The 23,345-nt window shown below is 32.6% G+C and overlaps 1 protein-coding gene across 1 annotated transcript; it reads right to left on the reverse strand.

Annotated features, from left to right (window-relative positions):
- Nucleotides 1-3,134: 3,134 nt before the first annotated feature.
- On the reverse strand, nucleotides 3,135-18,806 carry LOC115453543. Its single transcript, XM_037443167.1, has 9 exons — nucleotides 18,674-18,806; nucleotides 16,295-16,486; nucleotides 13,230-13,326; nucleotides 12,472-12,610; nucleotides 10,382-10,523; nucleotides 7,686-7,826; nucleotides 5,814-5,910; nucleotides 3,721-4,068; nucleotides 3,135-3,315 (listed from the first exon to the last, which is right to left on the reverse strand). Exons 1-9 carry the CDS (start codon nucleotides 18,683-18,685, stop codon nucleotides 3,200-3,202), a joined length of 1,284 nt encoding a protein of 427 aa, XP_037299064.1. The 5' UTR covers nucleotides 18,686-18,806; the 3' UTR covers nucleotides 3,135-3,199.
- Nucleotides 18,807-23,345: the final 4,539 nt, after the last annotated feature.

Consider the following 23,345-nt stretch of genomic DNA (forward strand, 5'->3'; position numbering starts at 1 on the left):
ATAATATCAGCCCTGTATTATATACTTGCCCACTGCTGAGCACGGGCCTCCTCTACTACTGAGAGGGATTAGGCCTTAGTCCACCACGCTGGCCTAGTGCGGATTGGTAAACTTCACACACCCTCTAAATTCCTATAGAGAACTTCTCAGGTATGCAGGTTTCCTCACGATGTTTTCCTTCATCATTAAAGTAATAGATACGCAATAAATATTTCTAGGCTGCCTATTTCTTCATACATTGTCACAATATCAGTCATACTAAGTTATATATTATTATGATATCCATATTCAAAAGCATGTCTATAACTGTAATTATCGCTTTTAAATAGGCATATTCGTTATTTCCGTAATGTACTTTCATATTTCTTACATAATTATAATTATCACGTTGCGTATTATTACTTAACATAGCAGTCTAGATTTAAAAACAAATTATTCTTTAAATTGTTTTCTTAATCAAAGTTATGAATTCTTGTTAGGTAGCTAAATATATTTATATTTAGCTACCTAACAAGAATTCATAACTTTATCTAAATAGCATAGGTATCAATTGTGTCAGTTCAACCCTCTGGTTTCAAAAATGAATATTATTAATTGAACAATATTGACAGAGTAATATCGCACAAAATAAACTTAAAACCTAGCTCACTTGTGGTTCTTAATAAACAAAGTGTCAACCTACATAGAAACATAAACATTTTTATTATTCCAATACTCAATGCAATGAAGTGTACAACCATCAAAATGAAGACGAGCTCTGAGCTCGAATATTTATTCCGGATTTATATTGACAGTCACGATTTGTTCTTGAACGATAAATTCTTTTCGCTGTGCTCTTCTGAATATTTGATTTGAAGCTTCGTTTAATATTTAATACGTATCATTTTAAAATAAAAATATTTTGACAAAGCACTTAAATATTTTGTAATCATATTAGATTTATTTGTTATAGATAAAGCAAAATGGCAAGGAAAGTAAAGTGGATAGTTTTTGTCAAGGCTGCCTTGTAGACGAATCGCACTTAGCCGAATCATGAAACATTGATATTTAAAGATGTTACATTATTTAAAAAATATATTATTGTTTTTATGTTCCTCGGTCCACAAATATGTCGATGTGTACCTATACCTACCTAGTTATCTGTGCCTGTTTTTTTCTGTGGTCTTGCGCTTGGCCCTAATAACAAATGCACTCTCCTATATATTGCTCATTGTCGCTATAGATTGTTTATTACTTCATTTCGGGTCAAATTATTAATTTATTAAAGTAAAATATTTTCATATCTACCTATCCTCTTTAGATTGGCAAAATCACCGATGTAACGGTGGTGCTATTTTTAAAAAGAAGAGTCGACAAATTCTGCTCTTTCTGGAGGGTCGGATGATCTGCTAAAAGACGAAGAATGCAAATAGTGTTAGTGAATCAAACACCATGGAGACTGTTGGATAAAACTTCACTGAGTTCTTCCCGCTTAAATTATAATTATAGTTTAGAAAAGTAATTTGGAAATATCTTGCTGTGACGTTTCGTACGTTGAAAAAGTTTTCCTGAGACAAACACTCACAACCTTTTGCTGGTGGTAGGATATATCTTGTATTAGTCCAGATAGTGACCATCGTATAAATGGTGTACAAAAACCCGCCATGGTGGCCCACATAGCTATGTCGCGTTCAGAGATCAGTCAGTATATATCCAGTTCAAACAGACCGGCATAATTGTATCGACTGGCGAGGGATAATCATTTCTGATCAGTCGACAATCTATCTAGACTCGACTCCACTTACTATAAGGTGCAGTGGGGTCAGTTTACCGTGCCCGAATAAAAAATACCTAATCCTTAGAAATAAACCCTAATGCTTTCCTTTAAGACCAGTAATTACTTTTGTTATTGTAGGTGTTGTTAGGCGATGGAGATGATCACTAAATATAAGATGGACCACTTCATATTTGATATTCTATGATAGAATAATGAGTAACTATATTCAGAAATGAAATTTAAAAATAAACCAGGGCAAATATAGTTAATATATAATAGTAAACATTTCATATAGTTAATTAAGTCTGTGACTCTCGACCGCCTTTAAAAAATTATAGTCATTATACAAAACGATTTTATTGCTATTTGATTTCTTAAGGTTCTGTTAAAATCGTTATATGAAGGTAACATACTATAAAGTATACTGAGCAGTCTTTATATAATATTAAAATCTCTTATTTTAGATAGTATGATGAGTACAGCAAAGGATAACGGATTCCTAAAAAAAATTAAATCAATTTCCGTAAAAAGGTGTTACGAATGGAAAAGAACTTGCTCTATTTTGTATTATTTTTTTTAATAATGCTAGTAACCTAGTTTTTAAATCTTTGTTCTAACTTTTTCGTTTTTATAAACACTTTCCAGAAATCATCTTATTATATAAACGCCTGCAAAAAACACATTGTAAATTTGCTATTCCTTTAACATAGGCACTAACTAAATTGACCCTCACATATATTGCCTTATAATAATACAATTAATTTTTATAGTAATAACTAATTCGAACGCAAAATTTTACACATTCTTCTACTCTTTAAATATATATAATATAATATATCCTATCTAGTGAAGTGACTGTTCCTGGTTTTTATAGTGTCCGCAAAGTTCTGTTTTGAATAAAAATAACAGGCTTATTAAAAATATTACATACTTATAGACAATATATTGACATTTGGTATCAAAAACCATGGATTTAATATTCAATTACTATCATAATTTTTTATGTACCATAAAATATTCAATAAGAGCTGCTTGTAAATGTATGTCTAACGTATTATTAGTTCCAAAGAAAAGTATTAAATTGTTATTATTAAAAATTCCTCGGTGTCTCACTGCCTCAATGGCGTAGTTGTACTGCATAAGCGGTATGGTAGCACTCTGAGGTCCGGGGTTCGAATCCTGAGTCGGGCAAAGTGATATTTGGGTATTTCTGCTCAGTATCAACCCAGAATCTGTGCACGATATGGCAATAGGCTTGCCCCCTATCACATCATGGGATGGAACACACTTAGCGAAAAGTGGGTGACCTGGTTGGGCCTCTGCATACCTCATCGGGGATAAATGCGTGATGTATTTTTTTTTTTATTAAAAATTCCAAAACAGCTAAAATTTTTAATTGTACATTCTATAATATTTCAATACACTGATGTTGTGGCATATATTCTACTTAACATAACTTATATCCTGATAATAATTTACGTTTGGTGGTGCTGAATAGAATCCGTCATACTCGACTGCGTCATATTCCGGGAACTGCGTAGGACCCGATGTAGGGTATACTGAAATGGAAAATAAAATACTTTAACAACGAATGCTCCTTGTTTTCACAATCAATGCTACTCATATTTTAGTATCGACCTGAAGAGACTGGAATTTTGCCAGATAATCGGGACCTTACATAACTGAGGTTAAATAAGGGTGTGTAACCCTCTGCCTACTCTTAAAAAACGCGTGTACTATGTTATTATAAATCTGACTAATTAAAACATCCGATTCCAAAAGGACGGCATAATTGTTTCGACCGTCGAGGGATAATCATCTCTCGTCAGTCGATATTCTAATGGACCTCTCTCCACTTACCATCAGGTGCAGTACGGTAAATTTGGCGCGACCCGAACAAAAAAAAATAAAAAATCTTCTAAGTATATTTATTATTCAGACTAAAGTTTATCTAAGATTCTTACCGTAAATTCCTACTGGCGTGTAAACCTGCTTCGTGAACACATGATTGGGAATCTCGACAGGTACAGGGATCGGCCTCGTTGCGTACTGAATGGCGGGGTTCAATGGAGCTGCTGAAGGAGCGGGGGCAACGAGTACCGCGGGGCCAGCGGGTACCACGGGAGCAACTGGTACTGCGGGGGCAGCGGGTACCGTGGGCGCAACTGGTACTGGGGAGGGACGAGGGGCAGCAGGGGCAGCATGCACACTTGGCCCTGACTTAGACACCACAGCGTTAAATCCATGGACGGAGTCCGCGGTGTAGTCCACGGTGCGGACGGAGCCGTCCGGCTCGAGGAGAGAATATTGGCCTGGAATTCAAAAGATATCATAAAGCGTCAATAAAGTATAAAGTAATTTGACATATTTTTTTAAATAACTTGAGATACTTGCATTGAAAATGTATATAATAATAATAATATCAGCCCTATATTATATACTGTACCACTGTTGGGCACGAGCCTCTTCTACTACTGAGAGCGATTAGGCATTAGTCCACCACGCCGGCCTAGTGCGGATTGGTAGACTTCACACACCCTCGAAATTCCTATAGAGAACTTCTCAGGGTTGCAGATTTCCTCACGATGTTTCCCTTCACCGTTAAAACAAGCGATAATTCACAAAGAATACACACATAATTTTTTAGAAAAGTTAGAAGTGTGTGCTTTTAGGCTTTAAACCTGAGGACATTCGTCTCGGCAGTCCGTTCCACAAACAACTAGGCTATCGCCGCTGAAAATGTATGTTTTGCTATCGCGGATGTTTATTTTAAGAATAGAAGCCCTACTTAATATTATCCTTACACATTATAAAAACAAGTCGCCCTGCCGCGGTTGTCTGTCTGTCTCAACAGGATAAACACAAAAACTACGGAACGAATTTTGATAAAGTTTGGTAGGGGATAATTTGAGTCCTTGGGAAAGACGTACGCTACTTTTCATTCCGTGAAAATATATAAGTATTTAGCGGGACTTTAATCGTAGAAAAACATATCCACCGGGCAAAGCCTCGAATAAATACTGGTTTTAAATATTATTATTAAATGCCACTAGACATTATCTAACAGCTGAGTACAAGTATTCATAATATTAACGAGATTGAATAATTAACTAGCACAAATTAAGGTCAATAACACGATTTACAAACAAAGATGCGAATTTGGAAATCAACCATGAGAAACGCGAGTGTATCGTTCCCTCATACTTCTTGTTCGCATTGCGAGTGTGCTAACGAACCACTAACAGCATAGTTGTGCAAACAATGGATTAGAGATAAATCATAGCTGCCTATAAAAAGTGTTAGACCGATCTTACATCAAACCATATGGAGATAACAATGGGCATTTAAAATCGATCAATTGTTGAATGTCGATACGTATAACTAAATTATGTAAATGGGCCATTAATTCGCTAGGAAAGGTTTATTGGTGCTTGAGACTCCTACAATCTTTCCTTATTGGATGATTAGGAAGTACAATGTGGTGTCAATTGTTAGTTTTATTGTATTGCAATTGTTACTCTGAAACTCATTGTCTCGGCCGATGGCAATGTTGCCCGCCCTACTTAATCTATTACGAATCATCGTATCTTTAAATTTAAAAATTATTAATAACATCATAAGAATTTAAAGATCCCCCGCTGCTCTATTTGTCTGAATGTGATAAACTCAAAAACAACTGAACGGCCGATTAAACTTGGTATGGAGATATTTTGAGGACCTTAAAGGGACCCAGAAAAAAAAATCACGCGTGTGACCCCGCTTAGAATTTTTTCTATCTAGTTCTAGTCATATGTAGATAGAAAAACGAAAAAGTATATACTATCTATGCACCATTTTCAATAAACGACTCCGATCTTAATCTTCAATGCGATCCCGAGAATAAACAATTAAAAATCATTCGTTTGTTATTTTAATAAATCTTTATTTTGATTGAACAATTTTTCCGATCAATTGAAAAGAGCGATTGAGATCGTTTGTTGTAATTGGCAGTTAGACAGTAGACACAATTGTATAGAATATCTACTTAAAAACACATTTATGAATTTATGTTTGTCACCTTTTACAACGTCGCCGTCTCGCGTCTCGTGCTGCGACTTTATATCGCCGGTAAAATGGTCTGCTACTCCATAGTTGAAAGCGTATTTAGGTTTATCCTGAAACATAATACAAATAAAAATAAACTTCAGCGTGGCGTCCCGCTTTGTGGTCCAGGGTTCGAAATTCGGGTCGGGCAGTGATGTTGCGTTCTTGTGCTAAGTATCGACCCGGACTGGAATTTGTACTTAATATGGCGAAAGGTTCGCCTACTGTAATATGGGACGTCCCACTATGGGACGAAGCACATATGGCCAAAAGTGCCCTAGTTGCACCTTTGTCCTTCGGAAATAACAGGTGTGATTTGTATATTATAAAATATATATACGCGTAAAATTATTTATGTGATAATTTGACATTGATGACCTATCTATCTATTATTGATCAAAATATTGCTTACGGAAAAACAAATAAAAAATTTGCATAAATTATTACGTATACCTTCTTATAAAGACATCTGTATCGGTCAAATCTATATCTAACAATAATAAATTCAAAAACTAATAAATTATTAAATAGCAAAATCTAGTAATTTGCATCCGAGTATGTCCTTGACCAATACACCATTATAGACATTATTGGGTTCAAAATGACGTAATCATCATTCGAAAGTACCAGTGACAATCTCACACAAACTCATATTGTATTGAAAACACATGAATTCGGCTTTTGTAATAAACAGTGTAAATTTAAATTAAATAACTCTGACAAGAATGCAACTTTCTTCTACATTCGATTTTTTAAATATTTGACATCGTCGAGACCCAAGCTATGGAAAAAAAACAGAAACAATTGCAATTATAGCTATATATATCAAATTGTGACCAATTAATTAATATTATTAATTTAATTCAATTACAATTGAACAATATACCAACGACTAAAAATGTGACCTATGATAAACATGGAAGAATATTTCATAATAAAAACAAAAAAATGTTGATAGATATGCAAAATATTATGATTTATCTTAGCTTATTGTTCTTTCAGTTCTCAGGTAAACATGCGGCAATTCTAAAGGAAAACACTCAGAATTCCCACCAGCACACATTTTATTTATGGAGTTCATTATGTACATTGAGATTGCATTTTTTCACATTCTGATAAAGGCACAGAGGATGCGGTTTTACGTGCTCCGAATGCGTCTACCGAATTGACATTATTATTTGGTATAAAATTTAATTCGATAAAGCAACTTCAAAGTTTGTTCGATTCAGTAGCACTGATTACAAATAACTGTATGGTTTGTAATTTATAGATTTTATATTTGGAATTGTTATTTGGTTTTATTATTTTTGTGTGTAAAATATAAACATTGCGGGTAATTTGTCAGTACTCTGTACTTCTTTAAATTGGACATACATCAAAATGTAATATAATCTTACTTTAAAGAATTTTATTTAAATAAATATATAAACTGTTCTTTTTGGTGGCGATTTTTTTCAGATTTTTTATTCTGCTAGTTGAATATAAATGTGAGACAATTTACTGACAATATTGTAGCTAGAACTAGCATATTAAATTGTTTCGTGTTTTTATCGCTTTCATAAAAATATAATATACAACATTTTTTTTTTCATTTAGATTGGGTTAAGATTATTCTTTAATTGAGACAATAATTATATCTTAATATGTTAAGACTATAAATTTATTTCTGCTGTTTAAATTTCCTTTTTCTACAAACGAAATCTACCTTTGCATTTCTTTGCATAATATTCACATTGAATTCATCAAAAACAAAATGTTATTTAATAAACTTGATTTCAAAGCCATCACTAATAAACACACATTTCAAATATTTAGTAACGATTTAGAAAACTAATTAAATCCTTACATAATGTTTGAGTTGGTAACCCGGCGCGTACGCAGGATCATAGGCAAGTTTCCTCGCTTGTGCAAAACAAACAAACGCAACGAACAACCAACACTGACACCGACACATCTTTGCATAAAACACGTCTAACCGCCTGTATATCTACTCCCTGAGTAACACAATAGGGTGTTCACAGGTATTTATATATGTCCTTATTTGTTAAAACCTTGACGCCGGCTTCGCTTCCGAAAACGAATTTTCCTTTGCCAAACAGAAGGTGATTGAAATTCCCACGTTACAAAGGGCTGTTACGCTTGAAGCAAATAATTAAAACAATTTGAAATGCGTTGGTATCAGATGTCACACTATTGGCATATTGACCTACTAAGGGTGCGTTACTGATATTCTGTTTAGAGGTTACGTATCGGATTTCATGTTTACTATTTTAATTTTAAGGGTTGTGTCTTTGTCAATGTTCTCAATAACTGTTACTATAAGTTCTATATAATACTAATAAGCCGCCATTTTCAATAGACGACACCTATCTCTTTTTCGAACTATCTTCAAATATGAACCAATCAGAGCAAGGATTTTTTTCCATCGATCTAGTCCATTCTCGGAATCGGATTGAATTGTTGTGAGGATACGTTGAACCTTTCCTTAAGGTTCGTCTTTAAGGATGGTAGAAGCTACGCCCCTGTTATGTGGTGCTTCTTGTGCTAAAGTAGATGAATCATTGAATAACATTCAACGAATAACTAAATATGATATAACCATTGCATTATACTGCTGTATCTAGATGCCACTTTTACATAATTAAATGCAAATTGGAATAGGATTTCATTAGCATTTGTCACAAAAATCCAAAAACGGTTAGCTGATAAATGTCACACTACTCATCGTTAAATATCGAATGCACATTTCAACATCTTTTATAAAACTTTAGTCACATTGATACAAGTAACCATAATCTTTAATTATAATCGTGGATTTTTTCTCTACCAAACTCTAAACTACTTTAAAGAACAGGTACCTGGAAGACGCGAGGTAACAGATTGTATTTAAGAATAAAATAAATATAATATAAGAAACATAAAATGACACCACACCTCTATTCCATTTCTGGGGTAATCAGATGTGTTTAAATACTCTCAATTTTAAACGTTTGGTCGTAATCCTTTTGAGGATTTTTTCTATTACCACTGTTCGGAAAATAGAACTCTTCATTATTGTCCATTTTAGTATAAACCACCAATTATCAAGACTTTACAATGACATTCATTTCAAGTTTGCACTGTAATTATGAGCTCTTTGGAAGAGAAACAATACTATTATACCTAAATAAGGACGCGTGTATATAGCATACCAGTTACAGTATTCTAAACCCTGAACATGTTCTGAAGAGCTAAATCCATACAACTTAAATAGAATGAAAACCTGAATAGGACTTTACCAAAACAAGCCAAGTGTTGTGAACACGCCCTTATTTGGTATTCTAATAATGTAAAATGTGCATAAGTTGTATGTTTAATTTACCGGTTTTTCGTAGTTGATTCGAATGTTTTAATGCGCACTTAATAGCATTATCTATCTTTAATACATTTTATAGTATAACATAGCCGACAGCAGTGACCTGGAAACGAATTTAAGCAAGGATACATGACGAAAAAAAACGAAAAATATTTTTTTAAATCTGAACGACGCAGCGAGAGTTAGTGAAAATATTTGGTTGTTTAGGTGTGTGCATATTAGTTACAAGTAAAGGCAGAAGCTTGGGATGAAATTTGGCATAATGATAGACAACACCCTACGCTAAAATATAGACTACTTTTTATTGCAGATAATAGGTACGCATTTTTAAAGCATTTTCAATAATGACCTAAAAGTATAACTAAATTTCTCAAATGCGCCCTAACTTTAAATAATGTAATCAACTTTCTCAGATGGTTTACCATCAAAATCAAAACAAGAAACAGACATACAACAAAAACACTGCAAGTTTAACTCACCTCCAAAGCAATACTCAAAGACCCATTGTTGAAACAAACAGTATACCGTTTCTAACAAGTATAACTAATTCTGTTTGTCTTGTTGATTCTGTCACCTCATCAGTGTATAAGGTCGGTACATCCCGACTCAATACATTGTGGATTATTATACATGCCATAGAGGCTGGAAGATGGTCATTAATAGACAGGTAATCATCGCTGTAGACTACAAACTCTGTAGAATCATTTTTCTGTCTGTATGAATTTGATTCTCATCTATTTTCCTCATTATCCAAATTAGACCAACTTTGTGGTTTAGTTTAATTTAGTTTACTGACTTACATATTACCAAAATCAAACTTTGAAGTTTGTATATATGTAGAATAAACAAAACGTATTGTGAGTTGTCTGAAAAAGTTGGTTTAGTATTTGGTCGACTTATACATTTATGTGACAAGTAGCATTTACTCGAAAGTTGTGACATTAACCTAAACACTTTCCACAGCAGCAAATGACCGGAATAAAAAAACCTAGTCTTATGATAAACGTAGTATATTCGTGTGCATCATTTTCCTTTGCGTGTGTTACGTTTACTTCAAACATTTACATTTCCAAAAATATTCGCATCTATATTGGTAAGAAGACAAGATTTCAGAGAGAATTAAAACTTAAAGTAGCTTATGACGTCATTTCACCCAGCCCAAAACATAAACAGTTTAAATCTAATACCTTCACGTAACACACAACACGTAACCTTGATAGGTTAGCATGGTATTGTTCTCTGGCAACAAAGATGCAGTTCCTCATATCCTTAGACTGTATCTGTAATGAAATCTTTCCCATGCACATAATGTGTGGATTACACAGGCAACTGTGTTTATTACTCTGCTTTTAATTAGCTATTGTACAATACTACGCATTAATTTGGATGATTTAACGTCAGTTGCGTTACTTATGTTTTTCGGTTTACATTCGAATCCTTCGTATCTTTATACAAAACGAATTATACTTATGCCTAGTTTTTTCTAATTATGTAATCATTTGATATATTAACGACAGTGTTGTGAGAAGCCTAATATTTTTTATATGATTTGTCATCTAGTTCAAAGTGGAAACATATATCACCTGTGAATGAGGTGAAATATGTTTCCACAATTCTAAGTTTTGGACCTGTTAACAATTGTATACCCAGTAGGGTCGACGTCAGGTACGCAGCTAGTCGATAAAACTAAATTAAAAAATGTATGCAATATGAACACAAAACAAAAAACACACATCACGCCTTTACTCCCGAAGGAGTAGGCAGAGCGTCAACCTACTTTTAGCCGTGTGGGTACCGTCGCATGATGTCATAGAGAAGAAAGTATCTCCAAATCGGGCACAAATTCTAGACTTTAGGTTGATATTGAGTAGAATAACCCAATATCACTTGCTTAACTCAGAATTCGAACACGAGATCTCAGAGCGTTCGACACCGCTCCTACTACGTATACAATTCAACTACGACACCAAAGCAGCTTCAGTTCTGTGACGTACATGAAAAAAAATATAAATAATAGTATCGCCATCACATTAAAATGAAAATAGAGAAGATGAAAGGAAAAGAAATACTTGGGTTATGGGCTAATGATTAAGGTAAACTTTAGCCTAATAATGAGACATTTAAAGAAAGTAATATCATAACCTAATCAATGATAATTATATTAGCCCTGTACTATATACTGTCCCACTGTTGGGCACTGGCCTCCTCTACTACTGAGAACGATTAGGCTTTAGTCCACCACGCTGGCCTAGTGCGGATTGGTAGACTTTACACACCCTCGAAATTCCTATAGAGAACTTCTCAGGTATGTAAGTTTCCTCACGATGTTTTCCTTCACCCTTAAAGCTAGCGATTTAATTCAGAAAGAATATAAACATAATATTTTGAAAAGTCAGGGGTGCGCTCCTCGGCACATTCGTCTCGGCAGTCCGTTCGACAACCAACTAGGCTATCGCCGCTACCTAATCAATACTTCCTTATTATTTCTACATATTATATTATGTACTGAGACTCAATGGTACAATGTAGTCTGCTAATCAGCACTAGGCTAGCGTAGTGGACAATGGTCTAAGTCCTCTCAGTAGTAAAGGAGGTCCGTGCACAACAGCGGGACAATATGGCATAGGTACATTACTGATTATAATTATTATCAATAGTACATAGTTTTATAATTTAAAAGGTAATAGGTTATTTGTATTCACAAAAGATGCAAAAATAAGATATTATCGTCTTTATTGACATGTCCACTCATAACAATATCAAAAATAACATGAAATACAGAGAATAACAACTACTAAATACTAATAATTCAGGTACATTCAGTAGAAATATTTAAGAATAACAATAAATTAATAAGAATGGAATAACAATCGAATCAACAAGTATAGAGATCTAATATCTAAACAGCTTCTGATGTCATTGGCTTAATTTATTGCACTTTAACTAAATAACCTAGAATTAGTCATAAACTTATATAAACAAATACTTAACACCGAGCCTTAGCCTTCGTCAAAACCGATCAGCTTTTGAACTCATATATACCTGATTTGAATTACAAACGAAATATTATAAATACTAGCAAAATTAGAAACTTTGCAAACTAGAACAACAATTTTTAGAATAGTAACGCCATCTAGTGGTAAATAACGTAACTAAAAACTAACAAAGTGCAGAAACGCTTTCTGTCATTCTTCCAAAAGCCGTCTAACGAATATGACGCCATAAACAATTCCGTTTATAATTCAAAATCCCTTCTTTCGTGTGGGCTAGTCAGTGCTAATGGTGGTGCAAATGAGCGGCTTCGTGCTGCGATATGGGTGCTGTCTTGTGTACAACAGCGTTGAACCCGTTGTGTTTGTCGGCGGTGTAGTCCACGGTACGGATTGAACCGTCAGGCTCTACTACTGTATATTGACCTGGGAATATAAAATAATTTTATTAAAGACATTTATCTTTGATAATAAAAAGTGCTAGCCTTTCGATTTCTACTGGAAACCTGACAAGAGGCCGTAGCAACGATACCTGTCTACAAACATTAGCCCTGACGGAAAAAAGAAAAATATATTAGAATGATATATCCTATCGATAAGTCTATCGCTATATTATAATAATAGCATTGCCGATGTGTTTCTTTTAGAGACATGGTCGTGAATTTTCCAACCTCCTGAATTAAGATTTTTAAAGAAAATTGGCGTTAACAATTGTAAAAAGACCTCTCGTCACCGGCTCCTAATTTTCACCAGAGTGACGCCCGCATCTGACAATATTGCCATATATGACTCTGAGGATATGTATCGCAAAATGTGTAGTAAAATTAAATTTTATCTTAAAAAAAGGATGATAACAATTTTATAAGTCTTTCCTTTCTTACTTTCTACGCTGATTTGTAGTTTTTAGTTTAACTTTAAACTTACTTTGCATGATCCCATTTAAGTTTTCCTTTCAAAACTATTCATTTCGTATAAACTTGATAATCGATAACGCTGAGGACAAACCAATCAATTCTGATTTTAACTTTGTCCTAAATTTACCTACCTTTGACAACATCGCCGTCGCGGCTCTCGTGGTGCGTCTTTATATCTCCTGTGTGGAAGTCATTCACACCATACTTGAACACGTACTTCGGATACGCCTGCAAATAAAAATAACGTGTATGAGGTAATCATATATAAGACATGTAAATCCAACACTTGCAAACAGTTCATATTACATGCAGAGAAAATGCCTGTCGACGTTGTATAACTTTTTTCACGGGAAAGTTTGACTCAAGTTACGAGCGACAACGAATATTATTCGATTTAATTAGTATTTTCTTATCAATTTATTTATTATTTGGTTACGATATAATTGTACACAATACTATTTACTATGAGTGTGTTACTGCGGATATACTGATAGATCATTCTTACATCTTGTAAAGAAGATGAAAAAAAAACAATCTTCCTTTCTCCTAACTTTGTAAATTTAATATTGATTATCAAAATACAAGAGCAATTTTATTAATATAATGCGTTTATGACTATTTCGATGGCGAAGTAATATTGTCTGCGTGGGACGACGCCGCGCTGAGGTCCTGGGTTCGAATTCTGGGTTTCTGCTCCGTATCAGCCAATTAATATCAATTTGTGCACAATGTGACGATAAGATCACCTCTTAACACATAATAAAACGGGACAAAAATCACAAAAAATTGGTGGCCTGGTGCTACCTCTGCTTATGCCTTCGGAATAAAGGCATAATATGGAATTTGTTTTTCATTAACATTCATCATATCGGTACATACCTACGATAAACAGCTACAATACAAACTGTGCCTAGAGTAGGGACCGGGGTATAGTTTATGTCTTATGATCTCAATTTAATATTATTAGTATGTTACCACCTAAGAGTTATTTGTCTTAGTTCATAAAGAAAATTGTATTTTTAGTAAATTTAATAAATAAAATATATAAATTAAATCGCGATTCGCTCATAAATTGTAACGCGTAGAAAATAAACACCCACTCACAAGTCACGACATATTTAAACAGGAAGTGCGATCTTGCGACGTCAATTACTGTTCATTCATAAATGTATGGAAACTCTTTTTGCTCTATCTTATTATAATTCTTGAGTAAAAGACAATAATCCATTGTTAAACGTGAAACTAAAATGTTCCTTGTATGATTAGTAATTTAGAATAAGTCTAGTTACAAATACTTCGTAGAAGTCGTTGAAATAGATTTTAAACAAGTCTGGTGATGAATAAAATGGCATGTGGTACATTTTCTTTTAATAATCTTAACTGGTGATAGGTCACTCATATGTGAGAATCCGCCTGGGTAGATACCACCGCAATTTCTATTTTTGCCGCCAAGTAGCAGTGTATAACCACTGTTGTGTTCCGGTTTGAAGTACATTGTAGCCAGTGTAACTACTGGACATAATAAGACTTAACATCTCATGTCTTAGGATGGCGAGCGCAGTGGAATACCAAAAAATACTTTGTAATTCAAGGTATTAGATGGTGTTTCTTCTGTTGATGGGCGGTCGTATCGCTTACCATCAGGCAAACGGCAAGCTCGTCTTGTCGTACAAAGAAATAAAAAAATTAAAAGAAACTATATTTTAAATTTATCATAATGCTTTTTGTTTTAAACTTATTAAGAATTTGACTGTCTAACATAGGGTCAATCGTTTTATTAACCATATTTTGTAACACCAAGATGAAATACACCGAAGTGAAACCAAACATCAGAGTTTTAAATATCATATAATCCATACGTTAAATGAAATAGTGTGGTGACTGAAGAAAGTCAAATGAAAGTGCAACCCGCGCGCAACGTGAACCGCTGGTCAGCGCAGTGGAACACTATACTAAGATACTTGTAACAAAATATCAAAATTATTCATCAAATCCTTCTTTCATAATTTTCATTGCCATAATTGCTTTAAACAATGATTTTCTACCAAAAAACAAACTGTTTTTATTTGCTATTGCATTTTGTGCTAAAAGATCAAAAATTTAGGAAAGGTCTCTCCGCCTTCATAACCTTCCTTGATCAATATCAGCTCCGAATTAACATTGTGGATGATCACTTATCTCGTTCAACGGTCTTGTACTATCAACAATAATGTAAATTGCTAAAAAGTAAGCCAACTTATGAAAATTCTTAAATTTACTACGTTCAGAACCTTTGAATAACCTGATATACTGACCCTATTCCATATACTTTCAATAAACATTACGCGAGACATAAAATAGTTAACGTCAAAGTTTGAAATTTAAAGCACGTAACTCTTATTTGTATGCGCCTCGTTCCACGTAACTTCGCTTAGGAGCCTTTTGTTTAGCTTCAAACTTCGTTACACCAACACATTTTCTAGACGTTACATCATTTTATGGTTGCCTGTTACAATTGTTTGTAATAATGTGGAGAAAATTGGTAATGACCAAAACATTATGTCGTAATATTGTGTATTACAGAATCTAGCAAACTACAGCCTTATTATTGGTTTTATTTTTCAATCCAGAGATGTTTGAACAGTTAGTAAGTAATTATTTTCAACTCTTTTGTACTAGTAAATTGTGATAGATTCTTTTAAAGAAAATAATATATAAAGTTCCTCGGTTATATAAACTTAAAATACTCTATTTTATTTTAATACATAACATAGTATTATACAATTTTGCTTTTGGTCTCATTTCAACATTAAAAACTAACATTAGATAGAGTGCCATTAGAATGATGAAGTTACGCCACGAACACACTAAGAACGAATATTATATATGCTTATGAATTTCATCTGATCGATGCATCTGGTGCTCTACATCAAAAGCATCAGTGTTTACTTTCTTATTACATTTTGTATATGTTTACATTTAATGTAAGGATCTTAACTTATTTGTTTTTGCTGATTAGAGAATCGCAGTTTCAGTTAAATGGTCGTTGCTCTTTCCGAAAAATAAATATATGTGTAAGCACTATCTAACTTCCCCCATAATCAAAATTATTGGAATTAAAAAATCATTGATTTCGACGAAAAAAATAAGGCCTGGATTAATGGGCAAAAATAACCACATCAATAATTTCAAAAGAGCCGCTAAAGACAATACTTACATAGTAATCCACATGTTCGTCTTCATCTATATGATGATGATGATGCTGGTGATGATGGCCGTACTCCAGCTGAGGTTCTGAAGCATGAATGAGGGTAGCTGCCGGCTGCAAATCCGCCCCCTTGAACGGCCGGAGGTATGCGTACAGACGGGCCTGCGCGCACGCAGCTATTGACAGCATCAAGATCACCGACTGGGAACAAAGTGCGGGTTTTTAATATAAAGAAATATTTTCTTTTTTGTAACATATCACCATACTATGATGTTACGTAATTTTATCTCCTGTAAAAACTTATAATAGAAGAAACCTGGATTCGTTTCAACCTTAAAGGAAGAAAATAAGGATTAATAAGGACATTGAGTACAGAGATATAATACCCACATAGTGTAAAACAACATAGTATATGTAGTTTTAAACTAGCCATTAAAATATTTTGGGATATATTTTAAAACTACGTATTAGTTATAACGATATGTTATATAATGGTTTAACAATACAATTGTATAAACGAATTTTCTGAACAGATATAGGTATTTAAGCAGTAGTAATATAACATGGTAACACTGATGCGGTTTGTGCAGATTTTTTTTTCTAAAATAGCTTATAAATCAGAAATTGCATATTATTTATTACCAGTTCTGTAATGTGCAAATGGAATTATGAAATTACTGCCAACATGTGTAATATTTCATTTATTACGACCATCATTAGATAAGTCAATGAACAATAACCGATTTTATCTGTTCGGAAGTATTTGTTATGCATTATTCACTCGTATCTCACACGTACTCAGTTTATTGCTTTATTTATGTAATTTGTTTTTAATTTGTCTCTAAAATTATTAATTGATGTTTATTAAGAGTTTATATTTTTTAATATGTACCTAAGAATAAATAATACAAAAAAGACTACGCCACCGGGGCAGTCGAATTTTAAAATTACCACTTTCATAAAAATGGAACAATTTAAAATTAGTTTTTACGAAATTTATATACCTAATTATTTCATTTTTGGATTTTGTTGGGCGTCATAGTCTGGGAAAAATAATACGAAAATATAAATTATCTTACAATTTCTTTCGTTAGCACGCTTGATAGTATTAATCATAATAGTATAACCGAAATTTATATAAATCGAAATTAATTCTAACAATGAACAGCAGAAAAAGGAGAAAGCTATGGTCGATTTATTGCGAAACAAACATAATAAATCATATTTTAAATTGAATGACATTTATTTGTGTATAACGAAAACAACTCCACCACAAACAATGTATCAATTACTGTAAGTATTAAAGCATCGCAGACAATGGTTTTTTGCAAACCTTCTCACACACTTTCATGACTTCAATTACAATATTACGTATGATTTCTTGCTCTCGATCTTGGCTTTTGTGTCAAGTTACCTGTAATTTTTATTTTCACTCCAGTCGCTTGATTACATAGTTATTAAACAGTATATATAGTATGTAATTACATAACATTTGTTAGACTCCAATAAATATCAGTTTTCGACGTATAAAAAAGAAAAATAGCTTTGATTATTCATAATTAATCGGTTATTTAAGATACCTTGCTCTAAAAATATTGTGCCAGAAATAATAATAATGGAATATTGAAATCGGTCAGTGTTCAATATAAACTGAAACATAACAAGTCAAGCAAATCATGACAACAATTATTCATTAAAATTGTTCTAATGGAACATCCAAAAAACCGAGCAAATTCCTGTTTAATGACATTAATAGATATGGAAAACTATGCAACAAGTTTCCTTCCGCACATCACTTTATTTAAGGAAACACTTACGAAGTATTTACGCTCGGTTAACTTTTATATTACCTTCTTAATTACTTAATTAGTTTATGCACTACATTTTACTATAAATTTATTATCGCGGTTACTTTGATATAGTATTATATTTGTTTTTGTTGCCTTGCTAGACCAATTGTCTAGTAAAGCCATCGTCTAACTTTTAATCATTACGATGTACAGTGGGGTTTGAATTTTAACACACCAACTTTATGGTCCAATATCCAAGTCACCAAGTCGAATGTCGGGTCGACTGGATTGATTTGTTAATCTGTAGCGTTTTTTATGTAGAGGTCAGGTTAATTTGGATTATTAAGATCTCTGCATTTAGCCCCTGTTTATATTGAGCTTTACAATTATTTTCGAATTATTAATTTATCTATCACAATACCATATTTTTATATACCGGTGAATTTAAATATTGATCATATTAAACAGTTGGTTTGAGTGTCCTCTACGGGTCTTTCATACGTACATTATTACAATAAAATAAAGCTACCTTGAATCTGTATTAAATGGGAATAAACTTTATTAACAAAAATGTCTTTGTCAAATATTTTTATCTCACCTTAAAGGACATTTTCGGTTGTATATTACGATCACTGTAAACTAAAACACTAGCACTAAATCACTGTTTCTTTAAAAAGAAAAAAAAAACAAAGAAACACACGTTCGAAAGGCTAAGTTCTGAATGTGGCGAGTGAAACCGCACATTCAATTTATATGTACATAGATGTTTGCCCACCCCCTAACCGGCGCACTCACCAGACTGGCAAAAAAATAGTACATAATCTTATTAGCAAAATCATTCCTAATATCATTATAATTGAAGTAAATGAGGAATTCAGATATTACACGAAATTGATGTCAAAATAATTCGGAACAACTAAAACAGGAATAATTGTCGATCTATATTATTTAATAATTAAACAGAAAATGAATATGAGATTTGATACTAATGGAAACCGCAATACGAACGAGTCAGGGAAAGTGCAGAGATCCGGAATCTTAACGCAGTCATAAATATATACGTTGTTTAAAAACCTGCATAACAACTACGGTAATGAAGTATTTAAATTAAAAATAAGGATATTTTCAAATAATGTGCTTCAAGAGATCGTAAATTGTGTAATAATTAAATCATTAACATTAAATACCTCGAAACGGCGGGAGAAAATAATAATATATAACAACAACCCGTAATAAAACTATTTAGTTTTATTTCAATGACCATTAACATTACTTGAAAATGTAAGATTAGTATTTAAAAAGACAGTGTGATACATGTAATAAGATTTATTTTGCATTGTCTTCTTGTAGTACACCGCTGTTTGTATAGAGTTTTAATTTCTTTCCACACAAAATTTGCCTGAAAGAGATCGCTTATAACGATAAGGCAACCACTTACACCAAAGATTTATGGAAATTGTACCAAGTTTATTGGTTTTTCTATTCATAATGATTACAATAAAGAATATCAATTGTATTGTATTTCATAAGAATAGAATAGGTATTACTATACCTATTAATATAGAATTAAAAGGTGTGTGATGTATTAAAAAAAAAAAAAAACATTGAAAATGCGATCTAACGTATATAAACCGTGATAAATTAGTGAAAACTGAAGAAAAACACATCCAACAGGCCCCTTATTTTAAGTCAAAATTCATATTAAGGAAAAAAATATTATTTGGCCCCCACCAGTCGTAATGTGCTCTGCTTATTTTTATATTAAATAATAATGTACAAAAAGTGACATCATTATTACCAAGTATATAATAATAATTCGCAGGCATCGCAGGCATATTAAGGCATTAATACAAGATTCTAAGATTCTAAATTTTTAATAATATTGCCAAAATGAGATTAAAAATGCCTCCATTAATTATTTTTCGGGATTATTGGTAATATTCAAAGTAAAAGAATTAAAATCTTGTGATATTTAAAGTTGCACATCAAATACAACATAAAACCTTGTAATAGTGAGCAGGCGATTTTTTTTTTATTTGTATTCTTATAATATTTTATAGTTTCATTAATGCAATAAATTTACAGTTAAATAAATTATACATGCAACATAAGTTCTAGATAAATGTTATCGTTTCAAAAGCCCTAATTTTATATATATCAAAGTCCTTCATAGGAAACACGCCCTATTTTGATTTTAGTTCAAATTATTTACCTGTATCAAAGATTAGCTAAAAAAACAGATAGGCAAAATACCGGTTATTAAAGTTTTACCGACCAGCAAAAAGTTTTTATTCCGAAATCATAAACAGTGTACGATTTAATCGTACATATTTGGATGTTCGAAAAACTATTTCAGTAATCAATTCATATCAACGAAACGGAAAAAACAACAGACGTAAGTAATCTATACTAATATATAAAACTGAAGAGTTCGTTTGTTTGAACGCACCAATCTCAAGAACTTCTAAACCGAAATCGTTTTTTTATTCTTAGGAAGGTATTCCTGAGTGCCATAGACTTGTTATAATATTTTTTACCAGGAAAAATATTTTTCAGAAAAACTTTAATACGCGGCCGGAGCCGCAAGCAAAAACTAGACTATAAAGTCAACAACCTTGTTTACTTTGCAAATAACACGAAATGTTCGTGTTAAGTATCGTTGATTATTAATCATCGATACATCGAAAATATAACGATAAAGTAACTATTACATCATGCCACGCCCAATTCCTTATTAAATGTTTCGATTACAGTAAAAACTCACATGCAATATGTTACTCATACCTACATAACAGTATATTTGATTCATCCATCCCTTTTTATTTTAGTAAGGATGATAAATAAAACTTTATATTATTAAACTATATAGGTGAATATCGAATTGAGTTATCGATTGAAAATAATGATAGATGATCGCGATTACATCATATTTAAGCTAATCGCAGGTAGTTTATCGAGCCTGTTATATAAAAAGGCATACAAATTGATTCAGTGCGGAATATATCTATATTTGTAGGTCATACTACGTAGCAGATAATCGAGCAAACTGTCTTTAGGGAAAGGATTATGAATGTGGTCTACAAAACAGCTTGTGGATATAAAATGGCTAGCTATGAAGTTAATCGATGAAACTGAAAAGGTGCAAGAAGTGAAATTGGGCTAGTATTGTTTATAAGACAGATCTGTTACATAATTGATATTTCTATACTAATATAGTAATTGCGCAAATTTCGATATTTTTTACTCAATTAAGCTAAAATAACTGAACAGATCTAGATGAAATTAGACATAGAGGTAGACTTTAGTCGGGAATATCACATAGACTTTTATCCCAGATAATCCTCTTCACGCAGGCGAAGCCGTGAGCAATAGCTAGTTTATTACAAACTTCATGAGTATGGTATACTGTGCAGATATTCTTAAGAGCAATCTTCGTAGCATGCAGTGGCGAATGGTCTATATAACCGATTACTGTCGGCTTCGACTTTATGTACATAGAATCTAATTATAATTAAAACGATTTACAGACGGCATTTATGCGTATTAATACCTACATGTTGTGTTGAGTTTAGTTTCGGAAAATTTCTTATTTCGCCATTGATAGCATGTATTATTATATTGTTTTAAAGATCGCAAATTTTATATGAATCATAACACGTGTTATACTAAAACGACGATGTGCTATTTTTTCCAGTTTTACACTTTACGATGATCATTAATTGTAGGTCCAACAAAATCTGTTATGTCATAGTTACCAAGAACACGACCATTTTTACTTTAACTTGTATTATCATTACAATATGTCACCAACGTGCAAGATTACACAACAGCATGGTATTGGTAGCCCACTTTCCTTACTGCCTAATTATACGACATTAGAAAATTACCGCTTTGTATATTACCGTCGTTCGATCATAAAGTTTATAGAGCTCAGTCTTTCTCCGGCTTGTAATGCTATGGTGAATGATTTAAATGTATGGTTTGTGAGGTTGAAATATAACTTTAATTGTATAAGTTTAATTTCATTTTATATTTTTTTTTAATCGTGCGGTAATGATAATCACAACTTCAGAACCATAGTATATAAATCTAATTAATTTTTATGGTTAGCTAGCTTCTAAAGGATTCTGTATTCTCAATTCTTTCTTATTATTATCAACTGCGTTTGGAAAGACCAAACAGGTGGCAAATGTGTACTTGCTTCTTTTTTGTTATATGGGGCATTCCACGTGAAGCGGGCCCGAAAAAAAACTCGATGTCTCAGATTTTCGTAATATTTGATTATGTTATACCTGTATATGTCCTCGATCCAGATACAAAATATTATTAAAGTATAAAGCCTGGTAAGCGAGTTAAAGGACTTTGAAATTTTGACTGGCCGGCTGGTATACGCCACTTCGAATCCAATTATCAAGTTTTTATATGTTACAATAAAATAAATAAAGCAATGAAATAAATACTTCATTTAATGAGCTTTTTTATTGTATTTTTGGAAATTGAAAAATGTTTTTTTTTCTTTGAAAAAAAAGGGTTTGAAAGTTTCAAACTTGAATTTCACAAAGTTGGCATATTTATATTTTTTTTATTTTTTTTCCTAAAAATAGCTACTATTGTATAGTTAATCCCTGCGAAGTTTCATAATGGGCTGAGAAGTAGTTTAGGAGCTAGACCGATTACAGTGCCCAAGCGCGGCGGTCGCCAGAAAGAGCGAAGTAGTAAAAACTTTCAATTAAACTAAATACTTTCAATTAGAGTATTTTATCATATTTTGCATCGCTCTAACGATTCAATTACATCTGATTATAATATAAAAAAATATATTTATATTACTGACGGTGCACAACAACATTTGAAACTTGGCAAGGATAATCTATATACAATATTGGCTATTTTAGTAGAAAAAGTTATTATATAAATATGCCAACTTTGTGAAATACAAGTTTGAAACATTAAAATATATATGAATAATAATAATAAATAGTAGTAGTAATAATAAATATGAGTTTGTGGCATTGATGTTCTAGCCTATATGTATAAGCGGTCGGGTATCGTGATGGCTTTGTTTGATGCGTTATGTAAACTAGCCTGTGTCTCCAGGCGTTTTAGGTTACCACCGAGACCGTCAAATTGCCCTTCTGCCATGTGAAGTGGCACGAAAATGAAATTCTGCATCTTTACCACAATCCTGTTTGAAATATAACAAGTTAATACAATTAAATCTTTTTAAAATGTTGTTGTGCACCGTCACTAATATAAATATATTTTTTTAT

The sequence above is a fragment of the Manduca sexta genome, chromosome 26 (assembly GCF_014839805.1).
Source record: "Manduca sexta isolate Smith_Timp_Sample1 chromosome 26, JHU_Msex_v1.0, whole genome shotgun sequence".
Taxonomy (NCBI): Eukaryota; Metazoa; Arthropoda; class Insecta; order Lepidoptera; family Sphingidae; genus Manduca; species Manduca sexta.

Coding starts and splice junctions, on each gene's coding strand:
- LOC115453543 (XM_037443167.1), bottom strand. Junction 13,327..16,294: donor ACGAACATGTGGATTACTAT/GTAAGTATTGTC, acceptor TTTTATTTGCAG/GCGTATCCGAAGTACGTGTT. Junction 7,827..10,381: donor GTGTTGTGTGTTACGTGAAG/GTATTAGATTTA, acceptor CTCAGGGAGTAG/ATATACAGGCGGTTAGACGT.